Source organism: Equus quagga, chromosome 7 (genome assembly GCF_021613505.1).
Source record: "Equus quagga isolate Etosha38 chromosome 7, UCLA_HA_Equagga_1.0, whole genome shotgun sequence".
In the NCBI taxonomy this organism is placed as follows: domain Eukaryota; kingdom Metazoa; phylum Chordata; class Mammalia; order Perissodactyla; family Equidae; genus Equus; species Equus quagga.
In genome coordinates, this window is record NC_060273.1 from 129,488,616 (window position 1) to 129,514,367 (window position 25,752).

General features: G+C 45.3%; 1 protein-coding gene across 7 annotated transcripts in view; it reads right to left on the bottom strand.

Moving 5' to 3' along the window:
* The window catches only part of PDE8B (phosphodiesterase 8B), a 214,354-nt gene that overhangs the window by 1,988 nt on the left and 186,614 nt on the right, over window positions 1–25,752 (bottom strand). For all 7 annotated transcript variants that reach the window (XM_046666114.1, XM_046666113.1, XM_046666115.1 and 4 more), the window contains exons 11-20: window positions 21,234–21,276; window positions 17,743–17,820; window positions 15,438–15,514; window positions 13,831–13,995; window positions 11,691–11,736; window positions 11,139–11,274; window positions 10,029–10,227; window positions 5,431–5,648; window positions 3,938–4,058; window positions 1,836–2,003 (exon numbers count right to left, since the gene is read on the bottom strand). In XM_046666114.1, the coding sequence (XP_046522070.1) occupies window positions 1,836–2,003; window positions 3,938–4,058; window positions 5,431–5,648; window positions 10,029–10,227; window positions 11,139–11,274; window positions 11,691–11,736; window positions 13,831–13,995; window positions 15,438–15,514; window positions 17,743–17,820; window positions 21,234–21,276 (1,251 nt within the window). The remainder of the gene's footprint in view (window positions 1–1,835; window positions 2,004–3,937; window positions 4,059–5,430; window positions 5,649–10,028; window positions 10,228–11,138; window positions 11,275–11,690; window positions 11,737–13,830; window positions 13,996–15,437; window positions 15,515–17,742; window positions 17,821–21,233; window positions 21,277–25,752) is intronic.

Consider the following 25,752-nt stretch of genomic DNA (forward strand, 5'->3'; position numbering starts at 1 on the left):
TCAAAGTAATACTAACAACACTAAGAACACTAACTGACATTCACACTGAAGCTGCAGAAGCAACAGTGGGTAAACTGATACCTAAGCAGCAATCAAGGGACTGGCAGCAAACCGTCCCAGGAGTCATTGTGTTCTTCCCTGTCACCTGCTTGCAGTTTAAAAAGAGGGCCGGTTTCACTTAAGAAGGTCCTCATTGAAGCAGTAAGAGTAATCTTACTAAATTTTGACTTTTTAATATTCTGTGTGACAAAATGGGAAGGACAAATAAAGCCCTCAGCTGCATACCACGGGGTGATGGTCTCGAGGAAAGTGCTCATGCCGTAGAGCTGAACCAGCTCTTGTTTCCTGGAGCACTGTGTTTACTGGAAATAGTGACCAACACGACTGTTCGTATTGGGGTACTGGTCATGCAGCTCTCAAGGTGTGTGCAAATCTGAGTACTTTGCACGTTAGAGTGTAGGTTTGTATGTGTTAGGCCATAATTTACTTGTTGAGTCAGAGGCCAGCTGATCAGAGGCCTCCTCATTTGTAACTTGATTTTTAGGTCACATTGGCTGATGAAGGTCAGTAGATTCCTTTTTGGGAAAAGGACACCTAAATAGAGAGCTTACATTAAAGAACTTGGAAGTGGTTCTTTCCCATTCCCCATTCGCACTGAGAATAACTAGGAGAAGCATTTCAAGTCCTCTCTCTGTGGGTCCTGGGCAGCCCATTAATGGCTTCCTACAAGCTTTTGGCTCAGCTTGCTCATTTCAGGTCAGTCAGGCAGTCTCAAAATATCCACTGTCGTTCAAAGAGTAGTTTGGGTCCCCCTGGCTTTTTTCTGGAAAGCTCAGAACTGCCTGTCCTACTTTTCTTCAATTCAGGGGCTGTCTTCCGAGCCTTGAGAAATGCAGTTGACTAACTGGGTCCTTGGCTGGCCATTCCCCTTGCCAGCCCTTCTGGACGTCATCAGCTGTTCTTCATCCTGCCTCAGTGGCACACTGCAGCCAGCTAGAACCAGCACCCCGCCCCGCCCCGCCCCGCCCCCAATGGATTACTTGTGGCTACTTTTGTGTTAGTCTTTCTCTCACACATACACACTTCAGTCCTTAGAGCCTCTTCTCTGGAAGTAGGCCTGTATTTCAAATGGTATCTTGCAGTCTACCACTTTCTGGATTTTTCTCCTTTAACTCCTCTTCACCCTGCCAAAGTGAACAACATATTGCCGCTCTCCTTATATAAAAATTCTCTTTCCCCTTCTTACTAATGTTGCTGATGATGCTTTGTTCTCTTAGAAAGTCCTTTCCTATTTCTAAATCCTTAAAAGAAAAAACAGCTCTAACATCATTTTCACAAAGCCCCTCTTTTATCCAGAAAAAAATCTTTCTGAACTCTCATAGCACTTCAAATATACCTCCTTTAGAGATATTCTCATTTTCACCAATGTGTGGGCCTATGGCTGCATCCCTCCCCTACTGTATATGAGCTACCCACGGACAGGGATGGCTTCTCATGTCTCTGGTCCCCACGATGCGCCATGGAGACGATAACAGCCTAGTGAATGAATGGATGGTTTCCCAGTTTTTGTGGAAATTTAGGATCTAACACTTCGGGGATGAAAAGATACTTCCAATGGCTCTGTTTGCCCCGCTTCCCCTGGAGAGACTTTGTGACCAGCCACATCAGTCAGTCTCTTGAGGGAAGCAGAAGTCTGCTCCAGGCAGGGCTGAGCCGTTTCCTTCCTGGGAGAAGGTACTAATTAATGAACTTCCTCAGCTGGAGAATCCCTGAGTTCTGTGACCTGGGGCCATTCCCAGAAGTGGAAGTGGAGCCTCCCTTGAGAGGCAGCGCACCTGTGCGAAATACTCCTCCGAGATCCTCCCGGCCCATTCGATGCACAGATCCAGGGGGCGGCAGGGGTTGGCCACGTCGGCGCACTTAATCATCATGCGCTTGATCAGGATTTGGTTCTCAGGGAAGTTCTTCCCAGTAGGGTTGCATTCACAGTCGCTGCCCTCAATCTGGAAAACATTGTCAGCTGAGGGTAGGTTCAAGATGGTGGTGAAGCCCACGGGGCCAAAGGACCAGACATCAATCATGATTACCCGGGCACAGTTAGGCTTGACTGGGCCTCAGTGAAGGGGGTCTCCCATCCTTAATTCCATCAACAACACACTGATATATTCTTGTAAAAAAGAAAGAAGGAAAAGCCTCAAGCAAGACAAAAACAGTTGAAAAAGTCAAAGTCCCTGTCACTACCCCCGCCCCCCTCACTTTCACCCTCTTCCACAGAGCTAACTGCTACAAGCAGTTTTTTTTCTTTTTACTAATTTGTTATGTAATCTTAAAGGAGAGCTTTTCTCCCAGTTTTATCAGGAAATAGGTAAAAGCAGAGCTTTCAGTTTTTTTGCTATATTAAAAATGGGGAAATGACGCATACATGTGACCCCTCATTTATTTCCACTTACGATGCCTGCCAGCTCCCTCCCTGATGACCTGTCATACCCCCACTCGCCCACCTCATCCCCCTTCGTTTCTTCCTCTTAAGGCATGTGTCCGCCCATGCTTTCCTGGCTGCTCTCCTGACTGGGTGCTAGGGAGTGTGAACCATGTAAGTCTTCAGGCTACTAGGAGCAGGTGTGTGCAGCCATATTTAAAGACTGGTCATGTACTAGTACATACCTGGTGGTGGATGTCAGTGGTCCTGAGCCAAGTGGCCCGGTCTATGAGTAAGCTTATGTAAATGCAACAACAGCCCAATAATATAAAATCTGGAAGATTGCTATTCTCTATTTGCAAAGACACCACCGAACTGATGTGTGGAAACAGTTAATTAGCTCTCTAGAGCTCTGCCACAGGCTGAAAGCCCATGTGACATTTGAGGGTTTTTGTTTGTTCTGAGACCTATTTATTAAACGATCAACGGGCAGAATTATGTTCTGAAGGTGGTGGTTTCGATCGCTTCCCATTGGGAAGATACTGCTCACCATGGACACTGCAGTGAATAATAAATCTCAACGCAGAGGTGGGGGCTTCCTTGGGTAGGTGACCTTCCCAACTGCAAATTCTGTGATTCTGTATAACTTTTCCCTCCTAAATCCCCAGATCCTTGCTGCCATAAGTCCTCTGTGGAAGGGAGGGCCCTGGCATTGTGCTGTGGAATCCCTGGGGGATGGAGCAGCACGCAGGGGAGGTGGACAGTGTCCCTCCTCTAGGCTGGTCATGCGGTGGGTCCTACACAGATGGTTTCCTGACTGATCATCAGGTTACTCTTAAGATGACCATTCATCATCCATCCACATGCGCAACCTCTTCTGCTCAACAGGAATGAGCAGAGAGCTTTCCTAACTGTAGGGGCTGTGAGCAGCTTCATGGTTTCAGAGGGCAGTTGATCTCATTTTAAACAACAGGATGTGAACTTCCTGTCCGTGTTCCTAAGACCCCAGTTTGTAGGGATCTTAAGGCGGGTCCAAGGTTTATCAGTAAATTTTAAAAAGGAAAAATACCTTATGCTTTTGTTTTCAACTAGTCACTCCTATTTGGTTATATAGCCTTTAGGTACTGATAGCCTTTAACGCAAGTCAGCAGGGATATAGTTCCTTAAGACATCCAAGAGCTCAAAGAACAAAATTAGAAAGGGCTTTGGATCTCCTACAATACCACCATCTGTGCCAGTCTGCTGTCTGCAGGCTCCTTCCATCCTAGTCTTTGGGCCACCTCCTTTTGTCACCACTGGCTTGATCTCAGGGCCTTTCTTTCAAGGAGCTCAGAGTTGCTGCAGACACGGTCAATCTATTCTCGTCCCCAACGAAAACAAGTGGCCAGTACTTTCAGCCCTTCTTTACCAGCTCCAAGTAAATAACCACCTTGCATTCAAGAGGGAGAGAAATTGAGGCCAGAGTAGGCTCTAATGGAAATACACTCTGATGTATCCTGTGGCATGGGAAAGGCTTACCTCGGCTGCCAGTGGCTTGTTGATGCTGTTCACAAACTTGTTCACATGTTCAAAGTGTTTTGTCATTTCCGTTGCTAAAACCATGTCAATAATAGCCTGGCGCAGTGTTCGATAATGGTTCCTAAAATAACCGGAAGACAAAGGGCCTGTTCATATGTCCCAAATTAGAACTGTTCTGCTCCCATTTCACCACACTTCCCACAATCCAGGAGGAAGCTGGGGGCACAGAGTTAAGAAACGACTGCAGATCACAAAAAAGTTACATGCTTCTCTTCCCACTAAGCCAGCACCTGTTGACACTAACTGTTCCATTTTCCCTAATGATAGCTGACCCTTCTCCATATGCTTTAGGAGTATAAAGAAAAAGAAAGTACCTGTCCCATGGTGGGCACTTATTTTACAGGGTGATCCCCTTCCACCTTCCCTTGGCAACGTCAAAACAGAGGCAGAAGGAGATGAGCGGTTCCTTCCTTACGGGACTGGAACAGCAGCGTGACGGGCTGGGCCAGTGCATCCAATGCAGACAGTTATTCTTACTACAGAGAACTGTCATTCTTCCTTTCGATAATGGCATTGGAAGAACGTTTTCCCATTAATAAGTCATTCTCCAAATTACAATTAGATAGAAGTTGTAATGGATGAAGCAACAACCCAGCCTAAAATTACTATGTAGTTCCTATCTCTTTTTCTAACTTCAAGAGCCAGAATGGGAGCTGAATCAAATTGGCTATTGGAAAGAATTCTTTTTGTGAAAACTTTAAAAGCAATCTTTGATCCTGATGAAACTCAAGTGTAAGGTGGAACAACCGGTCTCTATATTTTCTCAAATTTCTGGAGACCAAATGGATAGGTTCATGTTGACAAGCAGTCCTTGTGTGCCCTTGGTATGCTGCCCTCTCTCAGGAGCCTGCTCTCCTGCCTGGCTGGTGCTGGGTGGGGAACACACACAGCCTGACTGCAGGGCTGTGGCAGGCAGGAGGAATTGCTCCTGTATGTCCGCATTTGGCCAGCTCTCCCCAGACAGGAGTACACCACCCAGGGGGAAACCAGCGGCTCTGCTGGGACCTGGGGAACAGCGTCTCCTCATGAGTTAGGATTTTAAGTGGCCAAAAATTAAGCTGGGGAAAGATGGGGAAGGATACGTTTTCCTTGGGTTACCCAAAAGTCAAGGTGTCCTCCTGGGAAGGTAAAAATATCTGCTATACTTATTAGTAATAGGATCAATATTTATAGAGTGCTTTGCAGTGAATAAAACATTTTCACGAACTCATTGAAGACCAATTAGGATTTAAAAAGATGAAATCAGTCTGAAAAGTACAATTAGTTTATAAGGGCAAGGTTATTATTTTGCCGTCTGATACCATGGCACAACTATTCTTATCTCCCCTCCCCTCTCCCCTAACAGGAAGCTAGGTGCTTGGAGAAGTTAGGAAAAACTGAGCTTCCCACTTATATTCCACAAGCCTGAGCACAGAAGCCCAAGCACAACAAACCTGTCAATATTCTTGAAAATGTTGCATTTGCTGTCCTTGACCGTGAGCTGGAAGGCCAGGGCTGTGTGGTGACTCTCCAAGACGGCGGTGTCATTATAGAGTACAGCAAGTTCACTGCCTGCGTTACACAGGAAAGAGTTGGTCCTTCCCGGGTGGTCCACGTCATGGACTGTGGCCGCAATCAGTGCTGCCACCTCATCCAGCTGATCGAGGCTTCCCTGGGGTCAGGGGGAGGCAAGGTTGAGCATTACCTCCTGGACATAGGAGACCTACCCTCATCCCTGTCTCTCGGGAGGGCACAGGCCAGGGGAGGTGGGATTATCAGAATGTTCTCCTAGCCCGTGCGCCTTCTCTGACTTCCTGGAAGTTGGGAGGCTGCCCAGGACACATCACATCACCTTGCTGTGCTGCGGATTATCTGGCAGGAAACAGAAATCTGAGCTCCAGTTATAACGGATACCTAAATTCTTTCCCAGAGTCCATTCACTCCAGTTCTGCAGGAAGAAGGCAAACAGGCCCTTTCAGATGCCTGCCACGTGGTAGTGCCGAAGAGCAGAAAGTGGCCCATGATCACAGATTTACTTATTTGCCTACTTCTGAAAAGATATTGAGAGTGTAGATGCAACAAAACTATTCACACAAAGGTAAAAGGATTAGAGCCAAGCAGTACAAGAGGATCAAGGGCAAGAAGAATTTTCCAGGAAAACCGAGGCCAAGAGGGCTCTTGCAGTTAAGAACGAAATTCAGCTCTAGGCTAGCATGTGGCAAAGGCAAAAAGGGAGCCCGTCTTTCTAAAGCTCTCATTATATAATTAAAGACCACAAACCAGAGCGTCAGATGCAATGCTTTCGCACCTCACAGCTGTAGAAGGGAGTTATCAGTGGTGAGATGCGGTGCCCTGTGACTTCATCCATTCAGTAATCATTTATTGGATGCTAACTGGGTGCCAGTTGTCATGCAGAGTGCTGGAGCCACAGTGATGAATTCTACTGGCATGGTCTCTGCACTAATGGAGTTGATTTATTGGGGAAGGCACAAATAAGTAAAACGCCACACAAAAGTCACTTACTGTGAGATGTGCTACGAAGGGCAGTGTAGCCGTTTTGAGAGTGTGACCATGTGGCCTGATCTGGTTTGGAGCAGTGCTGTCCATTCAACTCTCGGTGGCAATGGAAGTGGTTATATCTGATGCCATCCCATACAGTAACCTCTAGTCACCTGTAGCTACTGGACACGTGAAATGTGGCCAGTGCAGCTCAAGAACAGTTTTTTTCCTTTTATTTAGTTTTAGTTCAATGAAAATAGCCACAGGTGGCTAACGGCTACCATGCTGCAAAACACAGGTCCAGAGTGCGGGCTGGGATGGCTTTCTCTAAGGAAGTGATTTTTACACTGAAGCCTGAAGGATAAGAAGGAACTAGCCAAGCAAAAAGAGGCAGAAGAGAGAATCCCAGGCAGAAAGGATAGCCTGTATGATGCTCCTGATGTGAAACAAACAAAAAAGTGGTTTATTCAGCAAACTTCAAGAGCATCATTGTGCTGAAAGCTAGTGAGTGAGGGGAAAAGTGGTCCCCAAAAGAGGCTGGAGGGCTGGGCACAATTTTGGGTATTCCCGAGTTGCTCTCATAGGCTGCGGGAGGAAAAGCTGCAAACCACTTCTCGGACGCTCACACGGAAGGACAGTGAGTCTGAAGCTCAGCCCTGAAGGCTTTCCTGAAGGCTGTCCCACCCGAAGTGGGCCATTCCCGTTTCCAGTCCCAGAGCTGGTGGGCAGTCCTGCCGTAGCCCCAGTCCACACGAACAGGGGTCCCAAGCAGAGACAGCAGTCGATGCTTTTCTTTTCAGCTCTTTGCAGAGATTGGCTGGAATGCCCACGGCAAGCACACGGGCCTGGCCCCATTTTGCTGCTGGTCAGGAGAGGCCATGGTAACCTGCGGGCGCAGTCAGCACCCAGAGCGGCCCCAGCTTGGGCTCCACTCTCACTGGGTCTCTGTGCAGGGAGGCCCCATGGGCCCAAACTTTGGGCCTCTAGCTCGCGCTTCTGGATCATGTTCAATCTGGCTTGGAGCCTGGGGCCAATTTATTTTTAAATCCTCCAATTAAATAGATTCAAATAACTGGAGTAGACAACACAAGTAGCATGAAATGAAACCTGCTTTTTCTTCCAGCTTACACTGCGGCAAAACCGGCACTTTGACAAAGGTTCCAGTCATGGGCCATGCGCTGCAGTTTGGTTGGCACTGTCTTGTAATGCAATGTCTGATAAGAGATGGGGGCAGGTGGGGAAGGAGACCCGGCCATTCCCTAGCAGATGGGAGAAGAAGGGCCTTCCTATGGGAGGGAGGGACCGCCTGGGGAAGAAAGCTTTCCCTCCAAACCCGCCACAGGAGAAATCCCAAACGCTCAGAGGTGCAGACGTTTGCACACAGTTCTTTCCTTCTTTACCCAGCAGAAGTAGATGTGGATCACACTGAGGCAGATTGGCCAGCATGGGCTCCATTCTAGAACAGTTCCTTATCTAGGATAAACAGTCACTTACACCGGAGAATAATGAAAGAATGCTGGCTGTCCCGACCTCTCCACTTGCAGTGGTTCCTGGAAACCAGTAAGAGGAGGGAGAGGACAGAGTGTGTAACAAGGTGAAGGGCAATGTCAGCTCTGGGCACGTTGTATGTCTGGGTTGAGGATGTGGAGCTACATCACAGTGATACTAAGAATTTTAGCCTTGGGCCCACCCCTGTGGTGTAGTGGTGAAGTTTGTGCATTCCATTTTGGCAAACTAGGGTTCGCAGGTTCAGATCCCAGGCGTGGACCTAGCACCGCTTGTCAAGCTATGCTGTGGTGGCAACCCACATAACACAGAGGAAGATGGGCACTGATGTTAACTCAGTGATGGTCTTCCTCAGGCAAAAAGAGGATGATTGGCAACAGATGTTAACTCCGGGCCAACTTCCTCACCAAAAAAAAAAAAAAAAATTTAGCTTTTTCACATAAAGAATTAGGGGTAACAGATGCTATGGGTATTTGGTAGAAACCATTTTCCTGACTCTTCATCAGTGGTGGCAGGATTGGTGGAAGAGGGCTCTGGAGTAAATCCCACTTGAAGTGTCTCATGGGGGACCAAGCTGTGATCTTGGGCTGCTGACACAACCTCTGGGCTCAGAAGCCCCCTCCAGCCCAATTCTTCAAGGTTCTTTGGAGCTCTAAATTTTCTGATTCTCTGGCAGCCCCTGCCACAGTTAGAAAATGTCTTTTGAATTGTAAGCATATTACATCTAGTCTTAGACTTGTTTCTATTGCTGCTATTTGAGAAATTCAGTCAGACTCTGAATGCACTAGCAGAACTCAAAATTTAAAGAAAAATTCTTATTTCAGGGGAGGGAGAGTAAGGGAGATAGTGAAGTGACTAAGCGTTCCGTAATTTACCCAGCATTTAGTCTGTGTTTTTCTAGAGTGGCTCTGCTTCAGGGTGGTCCATCTCTAACTCCACACTGCAGCGGCTGTGCCCCGCTGTGGTCTTGGCGTTAATGCCCTAGGTCCTGTCCGCAGCTGGCAGCACGCGACCTCATGCAGTAAAAGTGGAGGAGTGTGAGCCCGGAGGAGGGATCTGGAAGTGTCTAGTGCTTCGAAGAAAGGTGCTATGGAAACAGAGGCTGACAGAACCTTTTGCATCATTCTTGGACCACATTCTTTGCTTTCTTGCTGATGAAAGTGAATACCAGGATCAGTCTTTGGCAAAACTGAGAAGGAAACATGCCCCCTCCCCAGTTTGGTGCCATTTTTGCTCCTTCTACCTGTTGCACTACCACTCGTCTCCTTGAGTACCAGGGTCTTAAGACTAAGAAAATGGTCCTGTGTCAGCCGTTTGCAGAGTGATATGAATTTGTCTCTATATAGAACTCCTCCCAGGGGTCTCTACATTCTAAGTTTTAGTTGTAATTGTAGCAAAGGAATTGCAAGCATTGTTGTGCAAGTGATGGTAGTTGGGAAATAGGGGAGATGGAGGCCTCTTGCCTGCTGCATATGGGGTGTACACAGGGCTGCCCTCTAGATCAGCTCCCGTAAATGACAGGCTTGACTTCTAAGTAAGACTAAGGGATATGACACTCTTTCAGAATTATGCAACAGTCATTAATAAACAGATACTCACATTGACACCTACATAAAACACACACATATATCTGTGTAAATCAGTAGACTGCTGAATGGCTCATTGCTATCAGGAATGTAATCTATCAATGAACAAATCTTGATCCTAAAACTTAACCCCTAGACCTAGTGCCCATTTGCTGGAATAATGAAGTTCTGTCCTCTAACCCAGTATCACAAGGGGCTCCAACGGAACATGTGGCGAATGGGTTCCTGGGTGAGCAGGCACGTGAAGGAGTCTCTGCAGTGGCGTGAGTTATTGTAGGTATTTGGGGGAGGGGAGAGCTAAGAGAAAGGGCCATGTTTTTAGATACAAAAATGATTAATTTGGCAGCCCAAAAAACTGTCAAATTGGTTGCCAAGTAGCTGTTTGCCTAATATATTTATCAAGATTGAGTTCTCGGGTCTCCAGTCTGGGTAGGTAGCTAGACCATGGCTCTCGATCCTACCTTCACTCTTTCCTTCCCAAGGAAGAAGGCCGTGGCGTGCAGGACGTCGGCGGCGTGCGTGGAGTTGTGGTAGGCATTGGAGGAGTGGTAGTTGGCTTCGATCACTTGGAGCCAGGCCCGAAGCGTCGTTTCAGAACAGTGTAAAACTTCACATACCCCAAACCGGGAAAAGACCTTTAAGCCCAGGTAAACCAATGGCCTAGAAAACAGGAAAACAAACCCTGATTCATTGTATTCACTGGTCCAAAACCTGCTTTCTTTGATGATACCAAGGAATGGAAGCATTTTTCTTCTGATGCTTAGTCCACAGGCACAGGCGTGTAAAAATATCTCCTCCCCAAATCAGAAGGAGACAGAGCATCTCCTCCTGACCAGCCACTCACTAGGTGCCTCGTGGCGGTCAGTCCAAATGATTTCTAGATCGTCTCTAAGTCACACGCCCTTCAGTGGCGCTAACAACCAGGAAAGGTCCCCAGCAGTCCCTCTCTATCTCTACTTCCACAGGAGCTCTGCACTTCCTTCATGTCTCCTGAGGAAATTACTGAGCCTAAGGACAAAAGGAACAGCTTGCGTGGCCTCAGTGGTCATATCATTTAGAGTCATGGGGTTTATTTACAGGTGAAAATCATTCATATCTTGTAGACCAACACCCCAGGAAGGAATAGCGTCCTCCTCCTATAGAAGAGGACTCTGGGTTATCTAATCTTTCCCCTGCCTACAGGACGGATCAAAAGAAAAGTCTAGAGTGCTCTCAAACCCATCATTTCGGGTGGGGCTTCACCAACTTTGGGACTAAGAATACTTAGAACTCTTGGCTCACCAGCACAAATGAATGACCTGGTAGATCTGAGAAGGACGCTCAGAATTTTCTCATCCTGGGTCATTACCAGGTTGACCCCACATCCCACCCACTAATAGTCTCCATAAACGAGCCCGCTCAGGGGCCACGGTGTCTGCTGGTTTGACACTCCTCTAGCATGGCAGGAGACTCAGGCAGGACCTGTGAGGTCTCTGGTGGCAAGGACCCGCGTCTCCCTCAAAGTTCCCAGACGTGAAAATCTTCAACATGGGCATTGTCCTCCCCTGCCTGCGGCCAGAGGAGCCACGTACCTTTTATGTGTAACAGCTTCCAGTTCAAAGATGTTGAACTCCCAGCTTTCCTCATTATCGAGTAATTGAGCGATAGAAGGGGGGACATCGTTGATGGTTATTGGCATCGCCAGGTGGCTGTGACTCTGGTGCACGTCTGAGCAAACAGATGGGCAGGGAGGCTGGTTAATTGCGGAATCTTGAGTGCCCTGAGCACTTGTCATCTTCGTGATTTCTACTAGAAAGTAAGTCTTGAACTTCCAAGGGTACCACGATTTTCACTTCAAGGTTTTTCTCTTACATTATTAAAAGTCAAGACCCCAGATAGAAAAATAATTCAGTTTAACTGTCTGTTTAAATGTATAGACATTTGCAGTTCTTATTCTGACAGTGCTCAGAGAAGTAATTTTAATTAGGAGACTTGGTTTCAAATGTAGACCATAGAGATGCTCCCACTCTAATTAGAGCAACAGGAGGGAACAGCAAAGCCCTCCCCAAGCAATCACCACAGCACTGGGGGAAGGCCCAGGCCAGAGACAGTCATCAGGAACAAGCGCACAGAAGACGACTTACTCTTAGTGAACACATACTCGTTTCCTGACAGCCTTCTCAAGCCGTCCTGGAAGACAGACAGACGCTGGCTTTAGAAGCATGCTTTACATTCCGTTATCATCATTCTCTCAGTCCTTTCACTAGCCAAAGAGATCTGAATCCTGCATAACCCAGTCAACCTGGCACTTTAAGTTGAAGCTCAAAATTAAATCAGAACAATAGCTACAAGACAGAGGATCCTCTCCCTTCCTTGGCTCTTAGCCCCAGGAGAGGGAGAACCGAGAATAAAGGGCTGTGACTGTCTTCAGGTCTCACACCTGAGCTGTGAGTTGACTCTGGTCTCCTGGCATTTTGAAGCCACATTGGTGACATCACAGCAGGGATCTTCCTTTGGATGCATGTTATTTTGAAGGGACCCCACTTACCCTCACAGGGACTGTGTCATTCTTGAGTTCTTAGATTTACATATTGGGGAGCCACAGCAACACCATGGGCCACATTTTGGGGATGACAATGTGAAGCCTTAAAAAGATTGGGCTAATTTTTGACTAGTATCTAAATTAATTTTTTCCAATTTTATTTTCTGTTTTGCAACATGAGCATAGCTGCTAGCCTTTAAAAGAGCAGTTTCTGGATCTGAAGTCTTTGGAGGGGTAGCATAAGGAGTGGACAGAATTTCAGTGTTCTGCCATTTGCTGGGATCTTGAACTTCTTCTAGTCCCCAGGTGTTCTTGCTTCTCAGCTTCCTTCCCTCTACCTTCTACTCCCCTTGAGTACCTAATTATTAGATCTTTGTTTAAGAGTCATTTATAATTGCTTATTTGTCTTCCCTAGAAAGCGTGTGCTAAGGTTTAAAGTACTAATGAAGGGCTCCCCTGATGTCACACCTTGGATCCTCAGGCCAAGAGCTTAATTTCTAGAGCTAGATAAATAAATAGGTAACAATGGCCACAAGTGTCCTGCCTCTAAGGCATATATCACAAGGGACTCCTCTTTTTTTCTTTGCCTTTCTTTCTCCTCTTCCCTAAAGCCACATAGGAATGGGTGGAATCTTGCACTGGTTCCTCCCAGCACTGCCTGGAGAGGAACCTGCCACAGTACAGCGGCAGGGGCAGGAGGGCCATACTTGTTCCAGGAACCAGAGTTGTCCTGCTCAGCTCTGCAGCAGCCAGCCATGCTCCTGACAGACCCTGAAGTCTACCATGCACTGGGATGGGGCAACCAGGGCTAGCCCGGGGGCAGGAAAGGAACAGGAGGTCACTCAAACTACAGGCTCATCAGAGACCTTCAGTAGGAGCAAGGAGAATGGACCAACCAGCCAGCCAAAGACTCAGCATTTGGTGGCAGGGCTAGACGGAAACCTTCTAAGTAAAACTCTGAGATGACTCTTGGACTTTGTTTTTCTCCCAAAGAATTCTCCCAGCGTCGACCGCTGATAAGGAGCACAAATGAACAATCTGCATTTTCTTTTTCTTCACTTGCTGATAGATGATGATAGATCACAGCAAACCACTGCAACAGGAGGCGCCCTTAGAAATCAGCTACTCTTGGTGGTTGCAAATGGTGGTGGTGGAGTGCTGGCTCCTCCTCCCCTCTCCCTGCCGAGCCAGAGCAGCTCCACTCTGCTTTTATCTGATTATAAAGAGAATCTCCATGTGAGTTTTTATTTAAAGAAAGGATTCTACACCTAAGATTTTGGAAAATAGTGCTATAGTCTAAGTACAGCCTCTTTCATTATGTAGATAAAGAGCCTGAGGTCCTGGCCACAATCCTCAATCCAGTACTGGACCAGGTCAGGAGGAAGAAGTAGACAAGGTCCGTTGTGCATATTTAACCCTCAGCCAACTGTCCAGATACTCTTGACTGTAATGCGAATTCTGAAGGACTGTCTCCCGCTACTGTGGTCGGTCAGTCAGCTTCATGGAAAGATAAATGCAAGAATTAATTGAATAATGCCACACAGGTAATATACAAATTTTGATGCAGGAGCTTCTGGGTATGCTGACGTTAGCTCACACAACAGGTATTTCTGCACTGGGTCACGGTTTCTATGTTACATGTTATATGTACTCTGTTACATGTTATGTGTATGTGTTCTATGTACTCTGGAGTGCACTTAATGTCGTCTCCCCCGCATTGCCCATTTTTCCTCATCACTCACAGTCATCAGGCCTCCAACGAGATCACTGGTGTGAGGGTCTTCATCTTTGGTACCCAGCTGAGGGGAGTACAGTTCTGTGGTCCGTAAAATTTCTAAAACTCTGTCCAAGGCTTCTGCTACTGTGACAGGGCTGTTTTCTTGGGCTGCATTAATTATATTTATAACCTAAGCAAGGAAAGAAACAGAGAAAGAATAAATTTTAGGACATCAGGAGTGTACTTCCCAAAAGTCATACAAATGCCCGGAATCCAAAATAAGTCTGATGACAACACATCTTAGTGTTCAGAATGGCCAGTGCTTTCGGGGCGTCACTCCCTGCTTGCGGAAGCCCGCGGTCACCCCACCCTCTCCTGACGCTTCTCCCACTGCAGGGACCACATCTTTTTCAGGCTCCTTTGCCGGTCTTTCTCCCTCACTGTCTCCTCCAGGCTGGAGTGGCTCTGAGATAGGTGCTGGGCCGTTGTCTCCCTCTGCAGTCCTTCCAGAGGTGAGCTCTTTCATTTCCGTGACTTTGGACACTTACAATCCATATGCCAAGGACTCTCAAATTGACGTCCCAGCCCTGAACTCCTTTTTGAACTGCAGACTTATATACTCATTGCCTACCTGATGCGCCTATTAGAATATCTTACTTACATGTCCAAACTCACGACCCTGCTCCCCTGTCCCCAAAGCAAGTAAACGGACAGCAAAAATGAAAGACCAGAGCTGTGCTGCTTCTCTGGTTTCTACACTGCAGTGAAAAAACTGTTCCTAACCATTCTGTGTTCAAACCAAAAACCTGGGAGGCGCTGGTGGACATGTCACTTTCGCTCATTTCTCTCCCCACCCTGACAACATAACTCATCACCAAGTCAAACTGATTCTACCCCTAAATATTTCTTCATCTGTTCATTTCTCTCCACCTCCAGTGCTATAATTCTAGAACAGCTAACACCATTTCTTGCCTGGAATTCTGGAAAACCCCCCTAACTGGCCTCTTCTCTTTCACTCTTGCCATCACCAATCCATTTTCTGCATGGCGGCTTTTCAATAAAGGTACCTGACCATGTCACTCCCCTACTTTAAACTCTTCACTGCACAGAAACTAAAACATAAACTCTTTATTACAGCCCAGTTGGGCAGAATGAACGGAACCCTGGACAACTCCATGTCACCAGCTTCTCCTCTCTGCTCTCCAAGCTCCAGCCCCCCTGACTTTCTTTCAGGTCCTCCAGCCCCCCTGACTTTCTTTCAGGTCCTCCAGCCCCCCTTTTCCCGCCTCACTGCTTCATCCCTTGCTGTGTCCGCTGCCTAGCTCTTCTCCTCGCCAACATCTTTGCAGGCTTCAGGTCTTACTTCAAACATTACTCCTCCATGAGAGACCCTCCTTGACCACCCAAACAAAATAGGGCCTTTTCTCTCATAGAACCCTGTTTTCCTTTACAGCAGTTATTGTAATTTATAACTACATAGTTATTATGTGTCTATTTGTTTAATATCTGTTTCCTCTATTAGACTGTAAACTCTATGATATCAGTGGTATGGCATTTATCACCGTATTTCTAGAACATAGCCCAGTGCTGGGTGGCCCTGAACGCAGAGTGGAGGCAGCAGCTGCCACTCACCTTTGTGATGGGAGCCTCGATGGTCATGGAATGGATCCTTGCCATGGATGGATAGCGACGATTCTGTAGGCTTGGTGCTGGAGAGAAGTCAAGAAAGTTGTATTTGATTCTCATGGCTCGGCTTGGCTAAGTGCAGCCAAGGAGCCCTTCATGGACTAGGGGCCTGATTTTCCAGGACTATGACCCCCCACCACTCCCCAGAAAGCAATGAACGCACCCATCTCTTAATCCTAAAAGGCTGAGAGCTCAGCCACTACTTGCCAGAGTTTGGAAAGGGTGGTCTGGCCTGGAACTTTGATGGCAGGAAGGCTTCACAAGTCCCAGGTCCACAAGGGGAATTTCAGAGAAGGTGGCATCCTGAGGCCCCATCCCAACAGCCTAATGATCCCCCAGGACTTACTTCCCCATAAGTCACTAAAGCCCAGCTTGGGCAGTTCCATCACTTTCAGTCCTCAGCCACTGGCCATGTGACTGGATGACTGCAGTACGGGAGGGGAGGCATGGTCCAGGGTTAGGGTGGGGGCAGAAGGAAGAGTCTACTCTCAGTGTGAATTGGGGTCAGGCCCTCCTCCTCCCTGAGCCTTTAGGTTCTTACTACCCAGAACCCATGGTGCTTTGAGCTCTAATCTGCAGAAATTTCCATTTTAAAGTAATTTTTTTTTTATTTTTTTGAACAGGTAATGCTTACATGTGGTTCAAAATTCAAAAGGTAGATGCTTTATAAGCACTGTTCTCATTAGATCTTCCTACCACTCCCTGTGAGGCGGGGACAGGGATAGGATCTGCATGTCATGGCTGGGGTAACTCCATCTAGCTGACATCACTGGAGCCTGCTTGTGGCTCTGCCATCCCTGTGGTCCTCTCTGCTGCCAGTGCAGCCACCACTGCAGACCTCTTCTATCTTCTTCAACCTCCACTGCCCCCCTGCTCTGGAGAGATGATGATCCCATCTCCAACTCTACTCTGAAAACTGAGTCAATCCAGTTGAAATCCCTTCACCCATCATCCTCTCCATCTGAAGTGTTCTGTCTATCTACCCCCTCAATCGTTCTGAAAATATTTCAGTCCATCTTCTTTCTTTACATTCTTGGTCCCAATCTCTTGCTGGCCCTGTGACCTCATGCACCTTTCTCTGTGAATTATCCATCTTCTCTCTGTTGTCTTCGGTCCTTGCTGGTCCGCTTCCCTCAGACTCAGGTTCCCATTGTGACTGAAGGACTGAAAGGTCCCTCACTTGCTCTTCCTCTTTATTGCCTTAAGTCAGCACCCCACTTCTCTCCTCTCTGTCACAGTCACTAACCATCCTCTCCTCATGCCCTTAGAATCTGTCCTCCCGTTTGCCAAATAAAAACTAAATGAATGAGTGAAATCCACTCGTCTGCTCCAGTTCTTAAGCTCTTTGGTCTCTGCAGCATTTAACACTGCTGGCCATCTCCTTTCTTCCGCACCCTCCTGTTCTTGGTTCATGGGACACTGTACTCACAGGTGCACTCCCAGCTCTGCTGTCCTTGTCAGTGGCCTCTTCATGTTTCTCCTGCCTCCCCTCTCACTGAGGGAGTGCCTTCAAGCTCTGGACTTAGGCCCTCTGTTCTTCTATCACACACACGCGCACACACCCCTTGAGAGGTTCCTCTGCTCAGGGCTTCATCTGTCGCCTCTAGGACTCCCAAATCCACGTCTCTAGCCCTCAGATCAGGCTTGCACTTTAGCTTCCTTGGCATCTCCACTGAACTAGAACACACCACCTGGTCCTCAGCCCCTCACCTAGCCATTCATGGAGCCTTCCTATTTCTGTAAGTATTAGAATCTTCCCATGCACCTAGCAATGAAATTTCAGAACCGCTCTGACTTTCCCTCCTCCCTGCAAATCCAACTGATTACTTAGGCCTGACTGACTGAACTCAAAATGCTTTGCTAACTTCTGCTTTGCAGAGCAGAAATGTTTTGCTAAGTTTTGTCTCTCAGTTTTCCCGTACCATTTTAGTGAGGGAAAGAAGCTACATGGAAGAGTAGGTTTGTCCTGGGGACAGGAAGCTCAGAATCTTGGAGCTGCTCTGGTGGTTACGTGGCCCAACACACTTTAGGCCATCAGGGAACAAGCACAGAGTCATTTCAAAGAGAAGACTCAGTAAAAAGCAAAAAAGAATAAAAAGGCCTAAAAAATTTTCAGCCTACAGGTAAGAAGCCGCTTTAGTTGAAATCTTACTTCTTGGGGTTTTGTTTACATGCTGACAAATTCTTGACTATATTCCTCTGTCATTTTCTACACTTTAAAAAGGTCAAAGAAATCTGAAAAATGTCTTACCATCACTGCCTCGAGACGATATCGACTTCACGTCAATGGACTCTTTCCTCCTGTTCTTGTATCTGAATGAGTGGGACTCTGAGGGTTGCAGGTGAGTAATGGAGAGGGGTCAGTTACAGCTTATTCACAGGTGAAGCTTAGACCACTGTTTTCCTCATTCTCCAAAGAAAACAAGGTTACTTTTTAGGCACCATGAAATATTTTTAAGAAATAGTAAACCACTTTCTCTTCAAATCATCCACATACACGGCACTGCCAGTCATATTCATTGTAAAATGATGTCTTTTTCTTGTGGCACCACATTACGTCCTGGGCTGATTATCAAAGGTTATTTAGTTCCATTAATAAAATAGCTTTTTGAAAATAAACACTAACACTTGGGGGAAATTTTTTTGCGTCATTTTGACCTGAAGGACAATACATTTACCTGGGTAGGGAATGCTGTTATGGGGATATTTGAGGAAATAAAATACTAGTGAAATGCACAGAGAGTGGAATTTATTTGAGAAACTCATTTGGCTGGATTGTAGGCCCCTCTGAAAAACCAGACCTCTAGATGGCCTTCTAGGTTCTCCTAAGGACCTGACTTCATCAAATGATGTACACTGTTGATCCCAGGAAGGAAGAGAAGAGAAAGCAGTTTTACAGTCCCAACAATTTGCAACAACTCAACTCTCACGTCTGTCCCCATTTTCTGAGGGGAAAAAGCACTTAAAAAATTCTGCATTAATCTTTGCAGACTTTGAATTTAACACTCAAAATGTGCTGTCACATTAACGCATGATCTAAGCAGAGAGTACATTCCACTAGTGAGAACCAAGGACAAAAGTGTCAGGGCAGCAGAGAAGGCTTCAGAAGCACCCATTTTCAGGGCTTTTGCTTCTTGGGGGAGCAACCCATGAGCAAGGGGAGAAACTTAACCGCAACACGGAATTGCTCCTTACTGTGCTAAGACAGGCGGCAGACATGCAGCTTCCAGCAGGAGAATGTAGTTTTCAGGCACCAATAAGTGATCATATTCCAAGAAAAAAAGATGCACTAACACTTTAAGAATTGTCTAGTGACACCAAAAAAGGTGCAAGTTAAGAGAGCCAGCTCCAAAGCCAAATTGCCAAAACTCAGATCTCCACTGCACCATCTACGGAAAGCTTGGGAAGGCAACTTCTGTGTTCCAGTGTCCACATCTGTAAAGTGGGGGTAGCTATAGCATCTCACGCACCGGCTGTTGTGAGTGTAAGCGCGTTAATCCATGGGTGGCACTTAGCACAGTGCCTGCTACATAGTGAATGTGCAGTTCATGCTGGCTATTGTTGGTGGTGACACCTGTGCATTTGCACATCTACCCTCTTTTTAGGCACACATGAGATGGTGTTACAATCTTGTTCTATGACCTGTTTGCACTTCATATGTCTTAGACACCTTTCTAGATCACCTTTTTAACCATCTGCTTTAATGCCCTAAAAAAATCTGATTCAATTAAAAAAAAGGTTAAGTCAATAATATAAACCTGAATTATATTTGTACAGCATGAAGTGAAAGGCAGAACTACCATCAAGTTAATGTGAGCGCCACAGAGCCTTGTCTCAAATGATCTAACTTGAACTGTTTATGTCCCTTTGCTTGATTTTGTCTTCCAGACTCTACCCCTGGGTGTGAGTCTCAGTATTGTTTTATAAAGACACCTACAGGTAAAGGGACTTCAAATGCCATTGTTAGGATCAAACCTGAGAAACTAACAGTGGTCACTTGCCAGACATTCCTTCTTAGCCAATTCAGGGACCTCATAATCATATACATTACTAACATTTGTTTATCAGATAATAAATTAAATCTAACTTATTAAAGAGTTAAGATTAAATTCAAGATTAAAGAACACAAGAATTCCTCAAAATCTAGTTTCTAAATAAAACTAAGGTAGGGAGGTTAGTTTCATGGCTGTGGTCCCCAGGCTGGTTGGCTGAATTCTAAATCATTCATTAGAAATTATTCAAAGATGGACAATGCTTATTCTTCCTGATTTTTTTATCAGCTAAAGTTAAGAGAATCTATAGCAATAGAAATGATTAAAAGTTTGGATAAATTATTCTTCAATAAAGGCCATTTAAATCAAAGAATTCATTATTCATTTTCTCAACAGATGCTTGTGGAGTGAATTTAAAAACCAGAAAAAAGAAGGATAAAGGAGATTTTAAATAGTTGTACTCAATGGCAAAAAGGGATACAGTGTCACCAATTAAAAACAGCTCCCACTCACTGAGCACCTATTGTGCACCAGACATTGTGCTTGAATATTGACTCTAAATATAGTAATTATCTTATACGATCATTATAACAATTTGAAAGCTACATCGTGTGATCCCCATTTTACTGATGAAGAAATTTAAACTTGGAGAGATTACGTAGGTAGCTCAAGATCAAAGAGCTAATCAGTGGTGGAACCTATGCTTTCCAAGAGGGGACGGTTTCAATTTATCGATGTTGTGTGAGTATTTACTGAGTGTCTATTACGGGCAAGAAAGTGCTGGGTGCTGTAAAGGATATTAAAATGGTTGTAACAGTTGTTGGCACCCAGAACCTCAGAAGTTAGTTAAAATAATACTGTTACTCTAAGTGTTTTAAGAAATAAAATGAAAACATTTGAGAAGGAGAGAGAAGAAGAGAAAAAGCGGGGTGGGGGTGGGGAAGGGAAGGAGCATACCAAACAGTTAATGCCAGGTACTGCAGGATATCATATGTACATTTTCTCCTTTGGGTATTGCTAATTCATTTTACAAGTGAAGAAACTGAAGCTCAGAAAAAGCAAATGAAATCTTTCTGAGTGGGCTAAAATATGGTTCATCCCAGAATCAAGGAGGGGGACTACATAGGTGGCCCAGGGTCTTACTTTATGCATGACTGGCTGGGAAAGCCACCGACAGGGGAGAGAACAAGAATTTTAAATCTTTGGTAGCAGACTGATTTTCCCCTGGAATGCTCAGAGAACTCCAGACCTTTCGAATGCAGAAGTCATCAGGTCCAGCCCCTCATTTTATGGCCCAGGGTCACACAATCAGTCTTGCCCAAGGTATGAGGAGAGGGCATGGGGAGGGGAAATGGTGGCTCAGTGCTGCTGACCCCCGGGCAGGGCCCATCCGCATGCTAACTGTGCAGTCTCCGACTGCCGAACAGAAGGGAAGACTGAGCGCAGTCTAACAACAACGTGTCTGCCCTGGACTTTCCGGTCACTCTCTGTTTTGGGTTTATCTTCTACATGGTCTCCAGCCGGCAAAAGAAAACCAGGATGGGGAAGGCATTCAGTAGAATGAAGATTCAAAACTTCTTAAGGGATTCTGCTTTTATTCTGGCTCTCCAGCCGTCTGATATCAGTGCTTGGATTTTGGCAATCCGAGCTCTGCAGTGGGGATTGTCCACTTGACTCTGCAGAGTAATCTACAGACGTGAACCCGCAAATGCAGCTTGGGTGGGTAACAGCGAAGCGGAAGTATTCTCACCTGTCTGAGAATTGTCTCCTGAATCCCGATGAATCTTGTGAATCTAAAGTTGTTCAGAAGTTTGGTAAAACAAGAGAAAGAGATTTTAAATACGGTATTAGCTACATTTCCGGCCAAACAATTTCATTGAAAAGCTCTGAAGACTTCAGGAAAGCAAGAAGCTGCACAGATAATATGAACAGATGAAAGATGTATGAGTGATAATGCTGGAATTGCTCTATTACATCCAGACCCTTATAGGAACGGCTGAGCCCGAGAGCAGAAGATACCCAAGGGATGTGCTTTCTGAGCAGGACATGGAAGTCTCCAGTCAGCTGGCCTCATTTTGACAGTTTGCAGAAATGCAGAAAGACTAAAAGCTATAACAAAATTTAAGATTTTTATAAGGCTAATAAATAACCTGCTTATATTTCAGGCATGTTATAAAACTTTTCTGTAATACGAAAGTAACCTGAATTTAAGCTTAGGATTTTAAAATGCTATTCAAATGCTCCTCAATGATGGGCAGAGTGAGTTTACAAAATGTTTCTTCACTCTAAGACCTGAACTTGAGATGCAGTTTAGCACCAGTTCTTTCTCATTATCGATTTTTTTTTTGTGCTAATGCTCAATGAATATCTGCCAAATGATGAATGAAGTCATTAACACTGGGAAGGATAAATATGCTTGCTTTGGGGTTCTGCATTTGTGTTTTTAACTAAGACACCGCGCTCGGGCGCCTCTCGTCGACGCGTACAATCCTGCTGCTTTGCCGCTCAATCCACCTACTCCAGTCGCTCAGATCGCCAAACCTTCGCAGCCACTCGCTGAATGGAAAAAGTCACCTCGAGAAACAAGACAGGTGAGTGTGTAGGACTGTCTATAAAGGAGGATTAGTATGGTTTAGCAACATCAACTATAATAGCCAGAAGTCCATATGCATCACATACAGGTAAAATGTTCCGGCTTGACTGAACCATTGAAAAATAATCATGTCAATTGAAGTGCTAAAATAGGGGTTTTCTAGGAATTATTCTGCACAGTCCATTCCACATAATTACAGAAACAATTACGTGGCCAGCCTGTGTGAGATCCTGCTCTTACTGTGACTGAGGGCTTTGACTCATTTATCCCACAAGTATGGGACCTTTTCATTTCTTCTGCGAGCAACTGTTTTATGTTTTGCCTTTAGAGATAAAGACCATTTGCCACAAAACTACTGAGCGCAGCATGAATTTTGGATACAAACCACTTTGGCCTTGTAAATTGTTTTCTCAATCAGCTTTAGCTCAAAAGCAAGTGATTTTTAAATACCTAGCTTTTCTGAGTCACAAATCTCTCTCCTTTAGGAACAAAGTCCCATGGCTCCCCAGATTACATGCAAAACACCCCTTTCTTGTCTTTCCTTGGCCCCCACAGGCCAGCTGACTGAACTGTGGAGCTCCAGGAGGTCACTGTGGCTTTGTGTTCTGTCTGCATGGAACCAGATGAATCGAGGGATAGACAGATGGGCAAATATATGATCAAGCAAAATGTTAACTGTAGAACCATGCGGTGGGCATGTGCATATTTACTTAAAATTCCTCTAACTCTTCTATATGTTTGTAAAATTTCATAATGAAATGTTGGAAAAATGATATGTTCATGAGCATATGGATTGATGGCTAAAAATTAGAAGTCTGAAATATAATTTGAAAATAATCAAGATGAAGGCAATTTAGAAGAACTTGAAATTGAGCGAGGTGAATGACATGTGATGGTCCCTAGGACACCCCACCATGAGCCAGGGCATGAAGACGATGTCCCACTTCAAACTATAACACAGGAATTGTAGGCAGCAGCTGTCAATCTCAGACGTCTAAGATTTACCAAGGTAACTATTTAACACACTGATGTTAATAATTTTATTGATGGATTTTACAAATTATGGAGTTACAAATGAACCTAAATCCTGCTCTCTTATGGGAGAAAAACTGTGAGAAATAACTATAGAGAAACATTGCTCTTAATATGATAGGTGACAATCAACTTTTTTCAAATGAAAAATCATGAGACTTCTTAGCAACTAAAATGAGCCAAGGCCAAAATCAGTATAACAACAAGCAAACAAGCAAATGAACACTAGATACCGCCTTCAACATTCACTTCTAAATCACCTTGGGAATGTGACCAGTCTGAGCCTGTTTTTGTCATTATTGAATGACAAAGTTTATGCCTTGTATGAAGGCACCGATCACAATTACAAGCCCCAGAGACCCTGGTCTGTGAACCTGGAGGTCATCCTTGAGGCTTCCGTCTCTCTCATCCCCATGTCTGTCCAGACCATCATCAAATGCTGTGAAACCTCCCTAACGGCCTCTGGGACCACCCGCTTCACTTCTCTCCATTGCCAGAGTGCAGGATACCATCAGCTCTCGTCTGAACTCGGCAATAAGCCCAACCCAGTCCATTCTCAACTCTTCAACAAGTGTAATCTTGCAAAACCACACATTGGATCCTGTCATTCTTCTGCTTAAAACTCATACTTTCCATTAGTCTTAGGGTCAGCCCCATGTGACAGCCTGGCTATGCGGCTCTGCGATGTGGCCTGGCCCCTGACAGCTCTCCAGCTGCACTGCTGACCCCTGCCAGTCTGTCGAGGGCTCTCAGCTTGCAGGCTGTACTGGCCTCTTTTCCATCCCTCTAATTTTCCCATGCTCTTTACTACCTCAGGGCCTTTGCACATGTGACTCCTCTGCCCAGAAAGCTTTCCAATCTTCTCTCTTCCCTTTGCCTATTTGTCCTCCAGATCTTAGCTGAAAGGTGATTTCCACAGGGAAGACTTCCCAGATGTTTCCTGCCCATCTCAGTCCCTCATGAGGTCAAGTCCTTCTGTCACATGTTCTCAATGAACTTTTCCTTTATTGCATTTATTACAGTTTCTAACTTTGTGCTTATTCGATTGTCTATTCTCCTTTCAAACTGTAAGTTCCATTTAAGTGGAGCTGTGTCTCATTTGATTACCTTTGTATACTGAGTACTAACGCAGTACCTGGCATACAGACGCTCAATAAATATGAGTCCAAAGGAGACTGAGATTAACCACATAGCTTGTGGCGAAAACACTTATTGATGATTTGACCATCATATTGATCTTTGTTGATTCTATTTAATACTGATGTCTCTAAAGACCTTAATTTGTAAAGTGTTTTGGTAAAATACTGATAAGGAAGTTTTCCGTAAAATGTGTTTTTTTAAAAAAAGCAATAACAGTATTGACTAAAAATACAGCCATGTGGTCTGACAGCACCAAATCCTAAGAGGCAAAAGAGGGCGTGATGGTGAGAAATCGAGGCCCTCAGATATGTGAATGCATCTGCATCCCTGAGCCGGTTCCCCCGCACCTCAGAGAGATTCTTTATGTTTCTCATTGCATTCAATGGAGCAGTAAAAACGGCAGGTATTATTTAAAAAACAAGAAGTTTATTTCTATCCATACACACATTTGTAATAAAATGAAAGTGACTTTGAAATATTTGTTTATATAGAAGAGAGCCGCCTTTGATGGAGAAGATTCTGATCACAGTTCTCAAACTCAGGTTTTATGTTGTCTGGTTGTCATTGTGCCTCCCCCACACCCAAATATTATGAAAAGGAGTGAAAACTTGGTTAAGGTGAAGAAAAGCACTATCCCCTTAAATGATCAGCGTAGCTTACAAAGTCGACTTAATAAGCAAGCGTTTTTTAAGACTGAACATTTTTATTTTTATTTATTTATTTACTTAATGTTTTTTAAAGATTTTATTTTTCCTTTTTCTCCCCAAAGCCCCACCGGTACATAGTTGTGTATTTTTAGTTGTGGGTCCTTCTAGTTGTGGCATGTGGGATGCTACCTCAACATGGCCTGCTGAACGGTGCCATGTCCGCCCCCAGGATTCGAACTGGCGAAACCCTGGGCCACCGAAGCAGAGCGCATGAACTTAACCACTCAGCCATGGGGCCGGCCCCCAAAGACTGAACATTCTTGATCAACAAATTCAGGACAAAACTGAACGCTGCCATGTATGTGACAAGCCTTCAGTGAAGTGGAGTGTGAATGCTGAGTGAGAGATCCGATCGTGGGAACTGAGGCACTGAAGACCCTCCCTTCATTTACATGTAATGAAAATGACGCTGGAAGTGGTATAATACAGAATGTCTTTGATCATCTTTCTTTACTGAAAACACTTTGATGAGTAGTTCCTTGGATGGAAAAAGTATCTGATGCCGAGATCAAAGATCTTTTCTGTCTGTTCTATTTTCAAAAACCACTGGACAAACACTTCTCCAAATTCCCACCCAAATAGCAAACACACACCAGTTTTCCCCAAGCATCAGAACAAACACCTTTTGCAACATTCTGGACCCTGTCCTCAGTGATCACCTTTATATCCTGGACCCTGTCCTCAGCGATCACCTTTACATCCTGCACCCTGTCCTCAGTGATCACCTTTACACCCTGGACCCTGTCCTCAGCGATCACCTTTACATTCTGGACCCTGTCCTCAATGATCACCTTTAC